Consider the following 22042-nt stretch of genomic DNA (forward strand, 5'->3'; position numbering starts at 1 on the left):
ACAACTACTGCACACTTAACATGAGGAGTTGTCAAGTGGTCAGTTTTATTCATACTGTATATTCCAGAATCACAAATTTGCCTCAAAGGACCTTACATTTCTTACAGCGTACAACACCATGAGGTCAAAGGATAGACAGAGAATACAATCCACTCTCATGGCTGTGCGCCGAGAACGAAGCTGAAGCCAGGTGGTGATTAGCTAGCTTAGGGAGATGGCTAGCCTGGCTCCGTCCAAAGTCCAAAAATACACTTACCAGCAACCCTATATTTTACCAAATTTACATTTTAATCTGGTTTGTTTAATCTGTAAACAAACATCAGTCTTGCTGTCATCGCGAAGTTGCCAGGCATTTCTGTTTGTGCACGAATTAAACAAACCAGAGTTGTTAATTAGTGAGACGTAGAGGTCTTGGTAGACCTATTGTTGAGCTTTGGAGGGAGCCGGGCTAGCTGTTTCAGGTGTTTATGCTAAGCTAACTGCCTCCTAGCTTAACGAACACGTATGAGAGTCTCTGCAAGACAGCAAATGGGCGTTTTACTCCCCAATTTGGGAACTACTCTTGGAAGCAATTAATACAGTAGTATAGTTTAGTACATCAGATACATTGATGCCAAAATAACCCAGACGAAACTGTTCTTTTTAGCTTCAGCAGCATCACTAGAGTTTCTATAGAAGCTGCTGTTGGTATTTGGTTCCTGAGCTGTTAGACCTGAAGTTAAAGGAGTGGCAACAACCAAAGAACTAAACAAGCAGGCTTGTGATCAGGTTGACATGGTTCAACTTTCTTACGTAGTTGGGAAATCTGGGTGGAGCTAACGAGTTTCAAATAAATTGGTGCTTATGTTAATGATCATTGAAGTAAAAGCCTATGTTAGCTCAAAGTGGAGTATCTGGAGTGTGTTTGATCCTGGTTTTGGGTGATTGTTAATCTCCTAATAGGAGGATTTTTCATGAGAATACACCAAAAACAGAATTTTATAGCCAAGATGTCACCAGATGGGATTAAGAAGAAAAAAATAAGCAGAAACAGAGGGTTATCCCTCCAAGAATTCCCTACTCAAACTCTCCATCTCTCTGTGAGAACTTGTGGGAGGCTTCCAGGAGATGCCAGGGGAGTGCTGCATTCCTATTGGCTGACTCACCACCTTACACATCGCACCGGCTGCTGCCACGTCCTTTAAGGGAGAAGGTCAGCCCGCTCTCCCTCTCTCACTCTCTCGGTCAGAGTGAGAAAACGGCAACACCAGATATGGACCTAAAAATACAAACCGCAGACGCTGACACACACACACACACACACACACACACACACACACACACACACACACACACACACACAGTGACCTCACATTCAATGCATGTCGAAGGGTGAGGAAGCTAGATTCTTTTCATACAGCAAACACACACACACACACACACGCACACACACACACACACACGCACACACACACAGCATTGGTATACAGATCAAGTGCATGTCACTGATGTGAATTCTGTCTAATGTGTGATGTGTCTGTTTACTTATGCTTTCCTTCAACTGGAACATATTTTACCAACTCTTCATGGCATTGTGAAAGAGAACATAGTGTATCATTACCCCAAGCTACAAGAATTCCTTTATTGAATAACCCTTCAACATGAAATTTCTTTTCACAATAAGCATCAGGTTTGCCAAGATGCTGCAAGTAGTGAGAGTAACTGACAGTCTGAAGGAAGGGCAGGTCCACAGAGGCGGCAGAATGAGTAAGATTAAAAATGTGATTACCCTGCCTGAAATGCAATTAAAGTGTCCCACCTTTGCACTTTGCCTTCCTTCTCGTCCTCTCTTCCTGTGTGTCCTAACAAATATTTGTCATAACCTCCGCGCCCACGCGCATTCCCATTAGCCCCTCCCTCGCACACTCGCCGGCTTCCCGTAAAGATGCTGCCTCACACACTTCCTCATTCCTGAAAAACCAATAAAGAAACAGTGATGTGGCAACACTCAAGCTTCTGCTTGCTAGTGCAGGCTGGTGGTGGGAGGAGGGGGGGGGTTTAATCCAAGTGGAGAACAGATACTTGGCAGTAATGTTGATATACTGCATTTCTCAACCATGTTATTGTGATGATTTGATGATTCATGATTAATAATGATACTTGAAAGTAACACAGGTGAAGAAACATGTTTTATTGAGATACAGCCCAATGTGTCATAATGTCCTTCACAACTAAACAGAACACACTGTGAGTGTTGTTGGCGTCTCCATGATGTCTTCACTTTTCAAATACTGAACATTTACAAAATACGCCCTGGGATCTGATTGGCTGTTGTCTCACCTGGTCCATATTTGATACGGAGACACACATCCTGATTAAAATTGTATGCACTTCCGATATAATGAGTATTCCTGGTGATCAAGCTGCATATTCGTAACATATTTTGTCTCCGTCTTTAAACACCTCATCATTTTCCAGCAGTGAATAAAATAATGCGATGAATTTCCCGCTTACACACAGTCGGTTAGCGCACAGGCTTTCCGGCTCCAGTCAGGCTGATGGTAACTGCTGAGTAGGGAGAGCCTGTCAGTCGCTGCTGACCATCAATTATATAAAGCACGCCTGACTGTACTCCCTGAACTTTCCATTGCGCTGTTTGTTAATCAGTCATTAATAGCAGAGGAAACTGGGGGATTATGCAGCCTGCAGTTAATAGTAATGAAGAACTCGAAAAGGTTCAAAAACAGGAACTGACCTTGACTCTTCCTGCTGGCTGTTTGTGTTTGTGTCTGTGTGTCTGTGTGTGTGTGTGTGTGTGTGTGTGTGTGTGTGTGTGTGTGTGTGTGTGTGTGTGTGTGTAGCTGTACAATTCTGCTTCCTGTGAGCCAACCTGAGTGGACAAAGCGTTATATTTGTGTGTGTGTATTTGTAGCTGGAATGTACTTAGGAGTTCCTACGTGTTGAAATTGTCTGTCACTGTCTTAACAGTTACTGGATCCATTCACAACAGTAGACAGGATATTACGCTGGCATGGTAGTGACAGAGCAGCGGGTGATAATTAACCACAAACCATGCAAACAAGCCGGGCGATGATACAAATATGAGTATAAACACACACTCACGCACGAGACACTGTTAACAGTTAAAGCCGACACACATGCACACGCAATATATACAGATGGTGATAATGAGCGGCAGGTATAAAAGTCAAACACCTTAATCCTGATAGGAAGGTTGTGCTAAACAGTATTATCTGCTGTCTGCTCTCAAATCACGATGCGCATGAACACAGCAGTCTACATCTGTCAGGGCACAAGTAGAAGACCAATGTGGATTATGCAGGAAAAGTGAGTGTAAGGGGGGAATTAAACTCTTGCGTAATTGTTTGTATATAATTGCTACATAAGAGGGTCACAGGGTCAGATAAAAAAAACAAAATGAACAAGTGACCGGAATCTGTAATATGCTGCTTGTTTTTTTTTTGTGTGTGTTTCCAGGAATTTTAGGAACATATGACTCAGTCATTTTTTTACTAGCAATTGTGACTTCGGATGTGGAAGGTCACAGTTCAGAGAGTGTTGCAAGGTCATGTTTGTGTGTGTGCAATGAATAGTAAGAAGTCCTTACAATTTAATTCCATTTGAACAAGACTAAAGCTGTGCCTGAAATCACTCCCTGTTTCCTATATAGTCCATCATTTTTACCCTCTCCCATTTTATTTGAATTCCCTCAAACATAGTCCATGGCATGTACACTGCTGTCTACTAACAGTTCTGCAATGCAATACACTTTAATTTAATGAATGAAAATAAAAAGCATTGTGCGATGTAAAATGATGGCGATCATGATCATGAAGCTCTAATTGCTGCTCTCTATAGAGTAAACCATTTAGCGTCTATTACATAGGAAATATTGAATGAGTGAATGAGTGAGCGATTTTGGACCCGGCCAACAACTCAGCCATGCGAGCAGCTCTGTGAAGCTGAGATATAACAATGTTTTGAGCTAAATACTAACGTCAGCATGCTAATAGCGATACACAATGACACAAAGACATAGTCATGTTTCGCAGATATAATCTGTATACTGTATTTAACATCTAAGTGTGTACGCATTTGCTCATTTATTAGTGCTTAACAAACTACATTTTATTAGACCACAGCTATAATAATATTTGGTTCTGGAAACCAAATTTATTACAATTCATCCTAACGGGAAACATGATGTCTGACCTAAAGGTCAATGGCAAAGCATTCAATAGTCGTTGAGACATTTCACTAAAAAACAAAAATGTCAGCGTCATGGTGGCGCTACAAGAAAAGACGGATCATCCTGCAGCTAGCATGGCTAAAAACAATGAAAGTTTTGAACAGGATATCCTTGTTCAAATTTAATTTTGCTTGAATAAGTTGGCAGAAGAATGTTTGTCCTACTCAAGGAAGATAGGCCTATTTTAGCCCAGCTATGAGTGGGATACCGGTAACTCTGCATTTTCCTGGACAGAAGATAATAAAGGTAAACTGACGTCAGCTGTTGGCTTATTTCAACAATGTTCTCTTGTATCCCCAAAGGAAAGCCAACACTGATACCAGAGTAGGAAATTAGGAGTCGTGGTCTCGGTAGAGGAAGTAAATGGCAAAGGTGTACAATAAGAGCCAGGGGGGCACATTTTCCAGCCACTGACAGCGTTGCTTTTACTTCCAGCTATTCTTGTTAATAGGATGTAGTGGAAGTGAAAAAAGGACAGCTATGTGGCTAAAAACAACTGCCTGGCATGCTGCTTGTTTTCTCTGTCTCCCCATACAGCAGATGAGCACACACACACACACACACACACACACACACACACACACACACACACACACACACACACACACACACACACACACACACACACACACACACACACAGAAATCCAAATCTTGCTGACGTCGTTGCTCCCTACCTTCCTTTTTTTTTGTTACAGAGCCAGAGCAGAGGAGAGCAGGGTGACTCTGACCCACTTCCATCTTGCCATGACCCACATCCTGATTCTCTTCCCTTGTCCTCTGCCTGCACAACACATATAATCCGTACTCTCTACTCACACTTAAGAGAGAGAGGTCACTGCCTAACGGGGCCAATGCTTGTGTAACTGGCTTATTACACTGCAAATGTTTGGTCTGGAGCTGGATTGTAAGCAGTTCAAGCTGCGTATTGGGATTTAAAGAGAAAACATAACAAACATAATACTGCCGTTGCCGTTTCAATGGTGCCGAACTGTTTTCCTAACAGGATCATGTGAAATTGATCAAATGTAAAACAAGATCAGGAGGAGCATACTTCAATCCATCAGCAGGCTGTTAGATTCAAACAACGCTGTCCTCGTTTGACACTGGCAAATGATTTAATGCCACAAACTCTTGTAAACAATCATGTGGGAAGATAAATGCTAGTAGAAAAAAAACATGATGACACACGCTGTAGTCGGTACTGGTTTGAACTTCCTATTATGTGACACCACAAGCAGAAAAAAATGGAGGCAATCCAGATTATATGTAAACTGGGGTAGATGCCAAAAATCATATATGTAACCTTGAATTCAGCCTCTCCCAGGGAACAGAATGCAGAGGTGTTTTTCTTCAGCGGCTCCGGCAGTAAAACAGCTGGAGTGTTTCCTGTGGGAGATGCTGTGCTGCTGACAGGACTCACTGGCAATGACCCTTGTCTCTGTTTGATGACCCCCCCAAACACATTCTGGAATTTGTCACACTCTCCAGTCAGCAGCAAAGATTTAAGAAATAAAAACAGGATGTGAATACAAATAACAGGAAGACTTTATTTTGAAATGATGGTAATGTTTAGGGTGTGTTGTATTGCTTTGAATCTTAATTTTAATGTAGTTGTTAGCCATTCCTTCATATTCATACATAAACACACACTCAGAGATCCCTTATCTGCTGACACTGGTATCAAGACAAAGTTACAGTGTGTATGCACATCATCGTAAAACATAAAAACAAGAAAATATGAAGATGCCAATAAGATTCATTAAGTACAGCTGCCAGGTTTTCATCATACCTGAGTAAGGTAGTAAGTAAGATTTTTCTCCATTGGGTTGCATCCTATGCAGTGGGTTATAGAACATGTATTACTAATGACTTTATAACAAGGTTTGATTTGCCTTTACAGTTGAAATCATTCTTGTTCACTGCATGTGGAAAATCTTTAAGAATAATTATATTAAAATTAAGGAAACATTTAAAATCAAGATGAAACTATTGTTGCATTGGTATGTAAATGGTGCATTTGTGAGGTATACGGGAATCAGTGGCTCTGATATGTCCTTCCTGCACTGTTGAATCTCAATGTTTTTGCATGTGGCTTATCTCACATGAACTCTGTTGCCTTGTTTACCTTGCTTGAACCCTGAAGATCTCCTGTTATGTGTCATGTGTGAAAATGCCTTTGGTTTTACTGCCATCTAGTGTCAAGTCAGGCAAACTGCGGCCTTCTGCTTATTGATTAAACATGTTTTTTGTTCATGAATGAAAACAACACTATAACTACAAATAAATATATGTGTTAAGGCACTTTCTTCCCCCTCATACTGTCAAATGAAAACATAAATCTAAATTCTGTGAATTTGTTTCACTTCGTGTTTCCCGCCTTTGGGTTGATGGTGGTCCACAGCTCGTGTTGATGCCTTGTGAATCACAGGAGTCAGGGACTGCTCAGATGACAAATGCACTGTCAAACACAGTCACTCCACCAATTATCCCCCCATCATTGTTTTCACTGTTCTTAGTCCTCAAAGTGTAGCCGCAAACCTCATTGAGAACCATTTCTCCACCATGCCTGTATAAAGACACACATTTCATATGATTATCAAACTGTCTGTGTCTTTATATGATGCTTTTTGGGTGTGTCATTCATGCCTCATCTGTAAGTCTCTGTGTGTACTATACCTCACATAGGCTCCGTAAACTCCGATTTCATAACAAACGGAGGCGAGTGTGATTGGAAGCTGTTTCCTCAGCAGGATGTTTGGCTCTGTTCTGGGTCGGATCCTTTCCATTAGAATATAAGCAGCTCTCCTTTTATCAGTTTTAACCTCCTGTAGTACTCTGATAATATCGTCTCCAAAATAATTGTTACCTAAAGAATACAGATACAGTATGTGAGGTCATGTGTAGTGTTATTCTTTTTGCAATGATACCTGTGGGAATACCACCAAATGGACATCTTAAAGAACACCTAAGAAAATACCAGCTCACATCATGTGCTAGTTTTTTTCTGGTGGTATGCTGATGTCACCTTACCTCCTCCTTCTCTCTGAGGCTTCAGGACAAACTTTTCCGGGTCAGCCAAAGCCATAGCCACTGACCGGTCTCCTTCTGGACCCTGGAGCCCAAAGAAAGGAAAACTTGAAACTACTCTCTTTCTTTTTTTGGCAACATACCAGAGACAGGAACAGCTACAGCATTTCTTACTCTCATGCCTCTGTTGCATAATTATTAGAGTGCAAATTAAAATGGTAAGATTTGAACAAAGACAATATTTCAGTCGGCATATTTGATTGATGTTCTATTTTTAAGAGTCTATAAAAAAATACGCCGAACATAACATTGTAGCATTATGTCTTTTCCTTCAATTTTTAACAAAGTCAAAAGTACCCTGTGAGGTTTTTGGACACTGCTGGCATTATGGAGTGATGTTTTTATGTTTTTCCTGTTTTGCAATACACATTTCTGCTGAAAAGTTCATCCTATTCCACAAATCAATAGTTGGTGGCAGTAATGTGCCATACAATTTAAATGCCTTTAAAACAGTTTTTAAAGGTTAAAACTGTAAAACTTATTGCTACACATTTACAGGACATTTGAGATGCTGACTGTCATGAGTAATTGCCATCTCCTAAAAATGATGCTGAAGTGAGTGGTGACATCTCACATAATTCCTCCATCCTCCCATCTCTTTTTTTTATGATGATTAGTGTTTCAATCATCATCAGTCTTCGAGGATGCATACAGTGCATTCTGGTAAGAAGCATCTATGACCTGTATGTCTCTTCAAGAAAACAGGATGTAACGACTGTGCAGTCATTCTCTCACCATGTCAAGACTGTAGAGGCCAGCGAAAGTCGCTCTGATCTGCTCGACCACGTCTGGCTGGTCGGGGAAGAACTTCTCCAGAACTCCAGGTCTGGCGAGCACCTGCTGGACCTTTTTGGTTCCGGCCAGTTGAGTGCCGACATCCGGACATTTCACAGCCAGAGAACGCTCCATCAGAAGACGAGTCTCCCAACTCTACATATATACATGAATTCTGCGTTAGAAATGACTCATGTTATCTACCTTAGCTTCATAATATGTGAATCTTTCTGGCTTGTTTTGGCTGCCCTTAAGTTTCCAAAAAACAAGGTAACATAAATATTAGGGAATATTCACATTCATATCTTACCTGTTCAGTGTAGTTGTCTGGCATGTAGCCGAAGCGGTAGTACACAACGGCTACCTCCAGCCCGTCTCTGCAGAGTAACAGTTTAACAGTGTTAAGACCTACCAGAAATGTCTTCAACACAATTAAAGGAACTGACATGTCCCTTGCTCTGAACAAGGGGCCAAAACCAGTCACACAATAAAATATTTCTAACAACAGACAGTTCAAGACATTGTTCCACATTTTGGGAAATGCACTAAATCACTCTCTTATCACCCATTTTAACACATACTGATTCCGTCACTTCTAAAGCTTACTAATTGTTACATCTCAGCCAAGAAATAGTTACAGCAAAAAAAAAAGTGATAGTGTTTAGAATTTGGTTAAGCTAAGCTGACGGTTGTCTGCTGGTTTTGATTTCATATTTAACACACAGACATGACAGTGGTGTCATCTAACAAACAGGTGTCAAACCATTCCTTTGATCAAGTTCTGTATATAGTCAAATGCATGACATACAGTTGAATTGTTTACGTGTTTCACAACTATAAAACTTAAATGCAAACTCACATAAATAGTTTTTTGTCACCATCAAGAGACCCTCCTATGGACACCTCCTCAAACCTCCTGCGGATAACAGGAATATTCCTGCAACCACATAGACACAAAGTTAATGTTAATGTTAATGTTAAAAATACATACAGTACATCATTCTGCACAATGAAACTGAAACATCCAACTGTTGGAACTGTTGAGGGAGAATTTCTGGAAGATGCTTGCTCTACTTCACAGAATGGGAAACCACTTGAGATCTGAAACCTTCATATAATGTGTGATGCTGTGGTTAATGTTGTTGAGAGTGTTGCTTAAGTGCTGATGTGTGATGTATAGTTTTTCGCCTTGTCAGTTAGAACCGTTGTTTACTGAAGATGCACCGGCATAAATTCTCAGAAAACAGGATCTTTGCACATTTGACCCCAAGATTCATGCGTTCTTAGAATAGCCTCTTTTTTCTGCTATCTCCTTACATAGGACCGATGAAATGCTTTGAATTAATAATGTATTTAGTGTAGACTTCTGATAGAAAATAAATCTGTGAGTTGTTTTCTCTATTTCTTCTTTTTTTTTAAACAGATTTTACTAGATTTTACAGAGAAGCCCGAAAATATTGTTACCCTTCCACCTTTTAAACCCCACCCCCCCCATTATTTTCTTTGTATCAAGTTGAAACTAACAAGTATATTGTATCCATTATTCTTAATTTCATACTGAATATAACTGAAACTTTACTTTTGGTATACAACTTAATATATTATTCAATACACTAAAACTAATTAGAATGGTGTGACCAAAAATACTGTTAACTATATATTTTGTAGCACAGCTAATGTGTAATAAGGTTTCTACACGTCTCCACAGCTAGTTTGGCTCACTCTTCTTGAGCAAACTGCTTCAGTTCTCTCAGGTTTGGGTGACACCTCCCAACTGCAACTTTCAGCTCTTTCCACTAGATGTTCAGTAGGATTCAGACCAGGACTCATAGCAGGCTACTCTTGAATGCTTTTTGATGTATGTTTGGGGCTGTATGGACACTGGGCTGTATGTTTCAATCTAAAACGCATTGAAAATCTTCTGATTTCATCGAGCCCTGCACAGATTCAAGGCACCTAATGTCTGAGGCAGCAAAGCAACCCCAAAACATCACTAGACCTGCTCGTTTCTTTGAAGGCTTAATTGTTTCTTCCAAAAAGCTTCAAATTTGTTTTACACAACTAATGATGTGTGTCACAATGGTGGCTCCATCTGGTGGTGATACCCAAGAACAACTCCATGCTGGCAGGTAAAGTGATGAATCTTCAGGATTGTAACACCCAGTCTTATTTGATGAATGTGTTTAATCTGATTGGTCAACATGCACTTTGGCAAAGTCCAGTCTTGCTTTTTTGTGTGGGGTCTTCCTGGGTCTTCTAACATCAAGCCCGTTTTCATTCAGACAGTGATGGATGGTGTGACTTGAAACTATTCTATCTTGAACTTGAAGATCACCTTGGACCTGTACTGAAATTTTCCTTGGTTCTTTCTTGACCATTCGAACAATCCCTCTGTTCAATTTCGGGCCCATTTTCCTCTCATGACCACATCCAGAGATGTTGGCTGCATCTCATGGGCCTTAAACTTCCTAATAATATTGGCAACTGTGTTCACAGGAACATCAAGGTCTTTGGAGATGGTCTTATGCTTAGCTTTTACCTTTTTTCTAATGTCTTCAGATCACTGTCCAGTTTTCCTTTGCTTTCAATATTCAGTATGATCCACACAGGAGCTCAAAACAGCATAGTGGGTCATTGTCTTTTTAAAAACTGGCTGCATATGCATTATAAAATCAAAACACCTGTGATACTAATGTAAACACAACAGCCTGTTTAAAGTGAAAAATGTATCATCATTGCTCATCCAATTAATCAAGTACATTTTCTGTAAAGCCTCTTGCTTTCTAATAATTATCTAATTTGCTAAAAATGCTAATCTGGAAAGCCTATAATGAGAGAAGTATCTACCACAGTGCTGGGACTTTCTGTAAGATACTAACACATTTTTGGGAGGAGAAGAGACCTCTTTAACACATACTGACTCCACTTATAAGAATACGTTATTGCGTTGTTGTTATTATTATTATTATTATTATTACGTAACATAGTAGTCCTTGTAACTCAAGCAGCATCATAGAAATAGCAAAAAACCAATAGGAACGGGACTGATTTGTACCCCGGCTAAGGCCGGATTGACACTTGTGTTGGATTCTGGAATCTACCAGAACCAGTTAACAGAATAAGAAAGAAGTCATCATATCTTTTAAATCTTTCATCCTTACCTGTTCCAAAGCTCTTTCTCAATGCAACGATGACTGAATTTACTAATCTGGGATTCCTCAACCAGAATCATAATTACTGCCCTGCAGAAAGACAATCAAGTTTGTTAGTGATTTGTCATTTATTATTGCATGATAAAGATAAAATACAGTTAAACAAAGAATCTCTATCTATCTCTTAGGCAAAATAATAAAACGATAGCCCTAAAGGATAGGTTCACAATATTTCAAGTCTGTTAAAAAAAACAATAGTAACGTGCCCTGAACACTGAAAAATGTGTTGCTTGCTGTAATCATTCCTCCAATTCATGTAAGTGACAAAATCCACAATTCACAAAATCTGTGAATTATACAATACAAAATTATCTCTTTTGTTATTATCCCTCCACTGCAGGTCAACAGGGAAGCACTGATCAAGCTTCCATCAAAATATAGCACAAACAATATCTAGAAAACTAGCTGAAAAAATGTGAATTAATGTGCCTTTCCATCCACTACTGTTATGTGAATATTTGGCTTTGGGTATATCAAGATAACACTAGGTGGCGCCAATTCTCCACTCCGTTTCAATTAAACCACTGCAGAAGAAGAGGCTACAACAAGATGTTTCAATTAAAGAACTACAGTCAAACCTCAAACAGTAGAAATCAATGTATACCGATGTTCTCATCTGCTGCTATTTTTGTCTAAGGCTAAGTTTGTTTCCATTGCACAAAAATAGTTCAAATGGAAACTTATCTATTGTTTTAAGACAAATGACAAATTGTGAACCTATCTTTCTTTAGTTCAAATCTAGAATAAATATTGCACCAGATTTCCATATTTCTATAAACTCATTTATTACAAGAAACAGAACAAAATTTTAGTGTTACATGTTTCTAATAATGTATGTAATCAAGCAAAAACTGCAATTCTTAATGGCTATGAGATCTTCTTGACTTCTAAATATTTTCTATGTCACATACAGCAATGGTCCTCAAAGTGGGATCTGGGGACCCCCAGGGGCCCTGACAGGATTTCCAAGGGGTCCCCAGCAAAAAAGGGAATAATGTATTTTCATTCTAATACCATCCATAAGTTACACAACGACAGAATGTATGACAAAACATCTTAAAGTACAAATCTTATCCGATGATGATCCCATGGTCTAACTTGAATCAGTTTAGGGTCCTTGCTGTGAAAAAGTTTGAGAACCATTGACATGCACTACGTAGATCTCTACCATCGCTACACTTACTTCTGTTGGCCATAGAGCTCCCAGGCTTTGGCAAGAGCAGCACTCATTGCAGCAGTCCTGTTGGTATCCTGGACACGATTGCTCTCTTCCACAAGACCGACTGATTGCAGTACAAGCCTGACAAATAAGGGGGGCACACCAGACCTTTTGATTAACATACCACTTTTTTGGTTAAACTTATAACCAATGAATTAAAACCAAATGTCCTCAGATACCTGTGCACCATAGGCAGACGGTCAGACACTCCAAAACTACCAGCAGCGATAGTGTTGATCTCTACTTGCTTCAGGGAAGGTGTTCCATCTTCCTTCTGGTCCACCATATAGTCAGACCGGTTCATACCCAACACAATGGACTAGGAGTAAGATGTTAAAAGTTACATTTCGCATTTGCCCACATTCCACTGTGACAATCCTTCCAACACTTACCAAGCCTTTTTCATTTAATGTTGTTTCATGTCTGCTACTATGTTTAATACAGGTGTTTATTTTGCCTCAATCCCACATACATTTTCCCACATACATTGACCTTTTGTGAAAGATTTACATCTCCAGTAGGAACCAATAGGCTTGAGGCTGAGAGCCACAGACAAAGTATGGAAGTCAGTAAGTATTGAGACATGGATTACCACATTTGTATAGTTTTGGTCCTTTTATGGGATTTCTTGACAGTAAGAAAAATGACACAAGCTTTATTCTTTAAGAGTTCAAATACAGTTTCAAAGCCAGGTTATTTACACTATTAACACTGAATTATCAAGTTTCTTACCTGTGTCCGTCCTTCCTGCTGCACTTGTCTGTATATGCCAAATAACTTTGCTGCAAAGTCATCTGCCTGGATTGTACTGTGATGTGGAAGGAGACCAATAATCACAAACGTTAGACTTCGGCGATGAAGCACTGCACTTTTAAATATCATTTTATGTTATACATCTGAAGTTGTAAAGACTAAACTAAACCATTTTTTCATTTCATGCAAAATCGTGGCTGGTAAAAGCTGCATAATTAACTGTCAAAACCACCTTCTACATAATCCAGAGAGTCATTTTATTTGTGTTTGTTTGCTTTGTGGCTGTAGGATTCAACAACATATTCTAATCCATGTCAACCTTGCAAGAGCCTCTTCCAGAAAGTCTGGGTCCTGGCTGATCTTGTCCACCAGGGTATTGAAGTGAGTTTGCACTGCCAGAGCCTGGAGGAGGGCAGCTTTGGGCACAGGAGTGGGGAAGAGTGTGAATGGAGCGTAGGTTGCTACCTGAAGAAAGATGATACACATGTAGAAAAAAACAAGGAAGATACAGGTTTGATTAGTACATTCTCATTAATCAAGATATGTTTTTCAGTTTAACATGATGAGTTACACAGTGGTATACTGTTTGCAGGTATTATTTTAAGTTTTATTATTTTATGTTGATGAGATTTTGCCTCAAAGGTACTTTTGATTTTGCAGACATTAGTTCAACACATCCATGCTGTTGCTGAACTGAAAAGAGATCAAATCATAATACATGGAGCAGCCAACCACACTCATATATTCTTTTTTTGCCTAGTTTTACAGTGGTGCTTTGACTGGAATAAGTCAAACCCTGGATATAATAGGGCTATGTCATTATTGCTTGGTGGAATACTTCTCTGAACACAGCTTGGGGAGATTTTCTTTTAAAAGAAAGAAAAATAAATATTGGCTGAAACTAAAAACACCACAATTAATTATGTATATATATATATATATATATATATATGTATGTGTGTGATTTACAGAAGAAATAAAACCAAACAAGGCAGATAAAAGTAAAGCAACGAGGAGCACAGAGGTAATGACAGAGGCACAGAAGAATAGTTCATGGTGAATCAAATAATAAAATACACAGAAATAAAACAATAAAAGAATAAGAGCAATTCAAAGTTGTAAAAATAATAAATAGAGCGATTAGGATTAGGAATTTATTTGTTTGTATTTACATGTTGTATGTGTGCACACTTTATGTGTGCACTTTATCTGACTCTCTATTTTTGATACTGTGGTTTTGTTTGATTATAACCATCAATCAATCAATCAATCAATCATATTTGAATCTCTCTGTAAAGGACTTTAGTCAACATCTGTTTTAGTGCTTTATAAATAAATTGACTTGACTTGACTTGATAGTTAAATACATTACATACAAGAAGCAGCAGCAGTGTGAAAGAAGAGCAATAGTCTGTTATAATAGTAACTGTGGCTCCTCTTCATGCAGACACAGACACAGTTGGTGCTATAAAACAGGTGTGTATTGCAGGGGTGAGTCTTGTTTCTTTAATGCAGTCACACCCTGAGTGTATTTGTGAACGAACGTATAGAACATACATTATTTATAGAGTAGGCACGGCATGAAAACCAATGTAAATACAGTATGAAACAAAGCAAACATACCTGACTGGCTGCATGTCGTAGTAGTACCTATAGAAAGATAGTATCTATCCATGGCCCAGTTTACTACAGAAGGTTTTATTGTATATATTATACATTTCAGGCTAATACATATAAGCTATTAGGCCTATCTGTGAATCAAAATGTAGAAATCCCAAATTAATTGAACAGCATAAATCTTGTTCCTCAGTTCCCTTATTACAGTTTTGTATTTTTTTAATACTATTTAATAAAACAGGAGCAAACAGGTGATGTCAGTGGGTTTTATCTTCTTTTTCCTCCTCCCTCCTCTCTTCACTCTTCACAATTTACATTCTCCTTTAGCCTTTAAACACACCGTTTTCCCCCCTGCAGTGATCGTGATTTAATAAATGATCAGAACCGATAGATTACACTCGGGTCTGTTCAGATCCACTCGGGTATTGGACATAGACATATAGACATACACCTAGACTGGGCGCACAGACAGTTTGGGCATCTCCAAGCGCACCTACTATTTTGGTTCAGAAGTGCTGCAGTGCTGCAGTGCCAAAGGGTTGAGTGCAGGTGAATATAGCTGAGCGGATGTAGTGATGTGTAGTGATTAGTTTGCTCTTTTTAATTAAATCATCAAAGCAGCAGCAGATTGACTGCCGTTGTGCCAGAAACAGATATTGTTCTTAAATCCCTTTTTTCAGCGCTCAGAGCACTGCTTGTGATGACAATAAGGCCCTTTATATCAGCATCTATTGGAAACTATTTAGAATGAATTAAACTATACAGCAAAATCGTTGTGATTCCCCCTACCTCTGATGAATTGGGGGTCTCATGTGTCCGTATTATAAGCCCATGTTGAAAAGCAGTCTCTTTTGCATAATCCACTAAATCCTTTAGTCTGTCAGGATTTGAGATGAGCTGCTGGAGAAACTCTCGTGTTGCCATCGCTGTGGGTGTAGAGGCAAAAGGCAGTAACCTGTGAGGAAAGAAAAAACATTTCACAGAGGAAACAGAACAGGAATCAGCAATGTCTCACAGGGCCAAGTGGGGGTTAATGAAGGTGAAGGTATTGTAACCCTGCTATTACAACAGGGGGAGGGCTCCAGTGGATTATATGGGTAATACTATCCTCCAATAAAACTTTGCATTACCATAGTTGGCCAATCAGAGCATGCCTAGCTGAACATCTATGGAGCCCACCCTATATGGGCCAGGGACAATTAAGGGTTGGCAAGAAGAGAAAATATCTTAAAAATAGTTTTAAAAGCAGCATCAGGTTTGTAAAATGTACATTTTGTATTTTTGTTGGTTTTATGTCATTTGACATGACATTTGCACAATTAAAAACAAAAAACAAAATGTGAAATGACAAATGAATGTTAAATATTAAATATGTTATCCACCTACAGTGTATTTAAGTGAACTTATACACATAATTAGTTCATTTTTAAAAACTTGAAATGTTTCCTGATTGACATGATTCCCCAGATTAAATGTAATATTTAGAACAGTTGTATTCCATTACCTTTATTTAATATAAAAAGTTATAATGTAAGATCATGCCAAACTAGTTGATATGGTGTTTTATTGAGAATTTAGTGTTTTTAAGCAAGTTTAATTATTTGTTACAAAGTTTTTATGGTTACACCACTTAGACAATTTTGCCATAATCTTCTAATATATTCTCTCAAAATGGATTAAAAGCAGAAATTGTATGCTGGGTCCACAAAAAAAGAATGTATGCAAGTTATTCATACGTTTATTTTCATATTTTTATTTTAACCCCTTTAAATTTGACTAAACCACATGGACATCAAAAACATAGGTAGTCACCAATCAACTGATAGAATGCACTTATTTGCCATAGGAGCATTTGATCACCATACAAACCTCACAATGCCTGTCCTGGGTATTTTTTCTGAAGAACAGCTTCTTGAAGCATGCCATGTTGCAAATAAATGAAACCTTCTTCGGGGCTTTAAAACTATTCAGTTTGCAGGTAATTATCTGTTTTTTGAGCCCTTTCATCCTGCACCAGACCCACTGGTTTATTTGGATGTGTGACATTCTTCTTAGTTTGAACAGTGCCTTGGGAAAGGTCAAAAGTCTGAAACACTGTGTACGAAATGTTTCACTTTCAATTTAAACCAGACTTTTATCCCTTGGCAAAAGAGATTTCTTTATTGTCATTTCACACACATGTATTTGCATACACAGGCTGAAACAAAAAGTCGTTTCTCACCAGCTCCTTACAGTGCATTAAAGAAAATGGGATAGTAAAAAACTATGTTAAACAAACATTCAAAATTCAATGGGTGGTCCAGAAGCTGCAGATAGACAAGCAAAGCCACAACCTCCTGTGTCCGACAACTTTATACAACTTGGTAACAATCCAAATCGACACAAATGGGGGCTTTTGCGTAAATGTGTTCCTGACAAGATACTATCTCTTTTCACACATTTTTAAAGTAACAGATGCACATGAGTCCCTAGCTCTTTATCACATCTCCAGCATGTGTCATTGTCTTTAGTTTTACTTTTACCAGTTTACAGGGGAGTCCAGTAACTTCTATTGATTATTAAGTAGAAGTTGAGACTGTGCTTCATGTGAAAGCATTTAAAGAAGCTTAGAAGGTTCTACCAAAAGACTCATCTGGGATGCCTTGGCCAGTATCTTTTTCCAAAATCATTTTTGACCCTGCCAATCAAGGTGGCTGAATGCCTCAATTCATACAATTTTGATGTCCCAAACTGTAATTATACGAATCTCCACAAGCCTGAGGTAGGCAGATTATGTTTATTCTAAATATAATCTGCCTGAGTTGACCTATCTTCCCCAAAAGAGAGATTATTGCTGCATTTGATACAATTGACATCACATCCTATTACAGAGATTGGAGTATGCAATTGGTATTAAAGGAACTGCACAAAGTTGGTTTAAGTCCTATTTATCAGATCGATTTCAGCTTATACACATTCATGATGAATCCTCCATGCAACATGCAGTTCCACAAGTTCTAGGCTTCGACCAATACTATTCCTCTAGGTAATATTATTGGGTGACACTCCATCAATCTTCTTTGTTATGTAGATGATACCCAATTATAGTTTTCAAGGAAGCCAGATGAAACCAATCAGTTAACTAAACTCCAAGCATGTCCTAAGAACATAAAGACTGGGATGACCTGTCATTTCCTATTAACTACTCGACATTGCTAAAAGTAGACACAGCCTGTCTCAAAACATGCAGAAAAACTAGTTCACACATTTGTTAATTTCAGACTAGATTATTGCAATCCTTTTTTAACAGGCTGCCCTAGCAAGTTTCTGAAGACTCTCTCTGGTACAGAATGCAGCTGCACGTGTACTGATAAAAACAAGAAAAATATATCTTTCCCATTTTACCTTCTGCGCAATGGCTTCATGTAAAAATCCAAAACAGAATTTAAAAATCTTTCTCCTTACCTACAAAGCCCTTTATGATCAGGCTCCATCATATCTTGAAGAACTCTTGGTTTGCCAGTACCACTAGAACACTGCACTCCCAGAATGCAGGCTAACTTTGTCATTCCTAGAGACTCAGAAAGTTTAATTGGAGGCAGGGTCTTCAACTATCAGGCTCCTTTCCTGTGAAACCTTTCAGTTTCAGTCCAGGAGGTAGACACCCTGTCTATGTTCAAGAGTAGGTTTACAACTTGGACCAGCCCAGTTACATTGCTTTACTGTCTCTCTCTCTCTCTCTCTCTCTCTCTCTCTCTCTCTCTCTCTCTCTCTCTCTCTCTCTCTCTCTCTCTCTCTCTCTTTCTCTTTCTCTTTCTCTTTCTCTCTCTTTCTCTTCTCTCTCTCTCTCTCTCTCTCTCTCTCTCTCTCTCTCTCTCTCTCTCTCTCTCTCTCTCTCTCTCTCTCTCTCTCTCTCTCTCTCTCTCTCTCTCTCTCTCTCTCTCTCTAAGTTCTTTCTCTTTCAACCCAACCAGTCAAGGCAGATGATCACCCAGTTCTGCTTGAGGTTTCTCATGGGGAAATGTTGGGTTTTGATAAGATTAAGGGTATAGGCTAGACCTGAAAAGTACCTTGAGATAACTTCTGTTGTGATTTGGCGCTATATAAATAAAATTGAATTTTTAAAAAATGTCTCTTTTATGAAAAATGAGTTGTATCACCACTTGACACTGGTTTAAACATACAAACTCTTGCCATCACATTGTAAACAATCATGTGGGAAGAGAAAAGTCAGCTGAGAGAAAGTAAAATATGATCACACAAACGGAAGTCAGTGCTGGTTTGAACTTCCCATCTCCCTCTATCTATCTATCTATCTATCTATCTATCTATCTATCTATCTATCTATCTATCTATCTATCTATCTATCTATCTATCTATCTATCTATCTATCTATCTATCTATCTATCTATCTATCTATCTATCTGTCTGTCTGTCTGTCTGTCTGTCTGTCTGTCTGTCTGTCTGTCTGTCTGTCTGTCTGTCTGTCTGTCTGTCTGTCTGTCTATCTATCTATCTGTCTGTCTGTCTGTCTGTCTGTCTGTCTGTCTGTCTGTCTGTCTGTCTGTCTGTCTATCTATCTATCTATCTATCTATCTATCTATCTATCTATCTATCCATAGGCCCATATAAAACTATCCATTTTTAAGTAAAATAATTGAAATAATAATTTCAATGGCTGAACAACTTCTTGAGTGAACTCAGCTATACATATTTCAGTGTAGTGTTACAAAGATTGAATATACTGTACAAGAAACAACCAGGAAATTGAATTGAACCACTGTGAAAAAGATCAGCATATTAACCACATCAGACTTAATTAAAACAAGTAGCCGAGCAAGTGTTTTAAGATTAAAACAGTTATTTAAGTCAATTTATAAAATGGAGCTTAGAACACCATATAGTGCTTTTCAATGTTACTAATCTTAAAATGTGAATATTAAGACAATTTACATACCAGGACATCAGATCTCGGTTTGCAAAAGGTAGCAAACTTCTGACTACAATTCACAAAATGCAACAAAGAACTTCTGACCTCAGTTTACAAAATGCAGCAAAGAACTTTTTTTTTTGACCTGCAAAATACAGCAAAAAAAAAAAAAATTGACCTCAGTTTACAAAAATGCAGATAGGAACTTGTGGCCCGCTGCACTGTGTGCTGTAATGTGGCTGTAAATATTAGCTGTGCAATACTCCTGCTGAAGCACTGATGCTGAATGAACGACATACTATGTGATTAGGTCTTGATATTTTATCCATACATAAATCCCTAACTTGGTTGAAGTCTCCCTCCATAATTACATTATCATTTCCAGCTTGCCTGTAACAATTCTGGAATCAACTTTGAAGTCACCAGGGTTTCCCCTCGGCCGGGGAGTAACACGTACATTAGAAAAATATCCAGCAACAAACAAAGATATTAATAACCCGTTAGCAGAACAATCACAATTTTGAGAGCAATGCACAGATTGAGCTTGTCACTAATATACACCTTTGTACATTTGACTACAACTGCCAGGAAATACACATTTTATAATTGTATAATTTAATAATCCCCCCATGGAAAGTTTGTGGTCAGAATTTTGTGTACAGTGTTGAATTATGATGGAACGCAATCTATAAGTCAGTGTTGAAATGTAAGATGTTGATTTGCTTTTTAAAATCAAAACATGAAACAGTGATTCAACCTTGATCCACGACAATCTGTAGATTTCCCTCCAGCACATGTAGAATTCTCTCAGCTTGTAAGAAGCCAATGAAAAATGGTCATTTAGGGAGCGAATCATCAGGTTGATAGATATGCTCTGAGATAGAATAATTGGCTTCGGGTTTGGTGTGAACCCGACTGATACCCAGCCAAACCCTGCACTGTGACACACAGATGTCTCAAACAAACATTTAAAGTACAGAAATGTCTAAATTATCTCATGACAGAAATAGTGTAAATTCATCTTACCTTTGTAAATGCTCTGCAACCGCTTAACCAAAGTGAATCAACTTCTTGGTGCGTTACAAATGGATGGGTTTGAAATCTTTTGTGGTCATTTAGAAACTGAAAGGTCTACTATCTCTCGTTTATCAGATATCCTCTGTGCCTTCAGCTTCATATATACATTTTATTGAGGGGCGTTTCCCTATGAAAATGATGAATCTTTAAAAGACATATAGACTCACTGATAAGACACACAACTGACCTCCACTGTAATCACTGCTCAATCATATATATACCTTTATATGAGCAAGTACATACAGACCTCAGTGCTGTAATGAACTGCATTATGATTGACTGTGACGTCAAGCAACAGTGGCTGAAAATGATGATGATGGTTAAAGGCAACCATTATAACTCCTTTTTTAAAATGTCATTATTTATTTTGAAATTATTTTGACGTCTTATTTTTTTGTGTATTTAGGTCCAAACGTGAGGTGAAAATTGGCGTTGTGTTTCTTGTGAACCCAACTGATACCAAGCTCATCCCTACAATTATGACTCAAAGATGTCAAACATTTACAGGTATATAACTCAGGACGGAAATACTTACTATTGTAAATACACTGATACTGCTGAACCAGGGTGAAACAGCTTTTATTGCATTACTAAAGGATGGGTGTCAAGTCCTTTGGGGTCATTTAGAAACTACCTTACTCATGACTCATTGAAGGATGAAGGGAATTTCTCTACAAAGATGTTTAACAGAATGGGAAAAAACCCTACGTTTAGTTTGCAGTAATACATTTTTACAACTTTAAAGACATGTAGACTCATTGAGAAGACCCACAACTGACCTCCACTTTGATCAATGCTATATCTTATATACCTTTATGTTAGCAAGTACATACCAAAACCTCAATACTGTAATGAACAGCATCATTAGAGTGAAGCTTTTTAGTGCATTACAAAAGGATGGGTGTCAGGTCTTTTGGTGTCATTTGGAAACAGAAAGGTCTAAATTACCTGTCATTGGTCAAATACATTTCATTATTCATTGAAGGATGTCTATTGAAGGGCATTTCTCTACAAATATGTTTAACAGAAGGGGGGGAAACCCTTTAAAAACATAAAACTCATTAAGTCTACTTTTATCAATGCTCAATCATATATATATATATATATATATATATATATATATATACACACACCTTTATATTA

General features: G+C 38.4%; 1 protein-coding gene across 1 annotated transcript; it reads right to left on the bottom strand.

Moving 5' to 3' along the window:
- Nucleotides 1-6583: 6583 nt before the first annotated feature.
- On the bottom strand, nt 6584-15837 carry LOC133988137 (glutathione synthetase-like). The gene is made up of 12 exons (XM_062427689.1): nt 15703-15837; nt 13616-13761; nt 13276-13351; nt 12723-12862; nt 12508-12624; nt 11274-11354; nt 8972-9049; nt 8423-8489; nt 8074-8268; nt 7282-7363; nt 6928-7117; nt 6584-6817 (listed from the first exon to the last, which is right to left on the bottom strand). The coding sequence occupies exons 1-12, from the start codon at nt 15835-15837 to the stop codon at nt 6694-6696; spliced, it is 1431 nt and encodes a 476-aa protein (XP_062283673.1). The 3' UTR covers nt 6584-6693.
- Nucleotides 15838-22042: the final 6205 nt, after the last annotated feature.

The sequence above is a fragment of the Scomber scombrus genome, chromosome 10 (genome assembly GCF_963691925.1).
Source record: "Scomber scombrus chromosome 10, fScoSco1.1, whole genome shotgun sequence".
In the NCBI taxonomy this organism is placed as follows: Eukaryota; Metazoa; Chordata; class Actinopteri; order Scombriformes; family Scombridae; genus Scomber; species Scomber scombrus.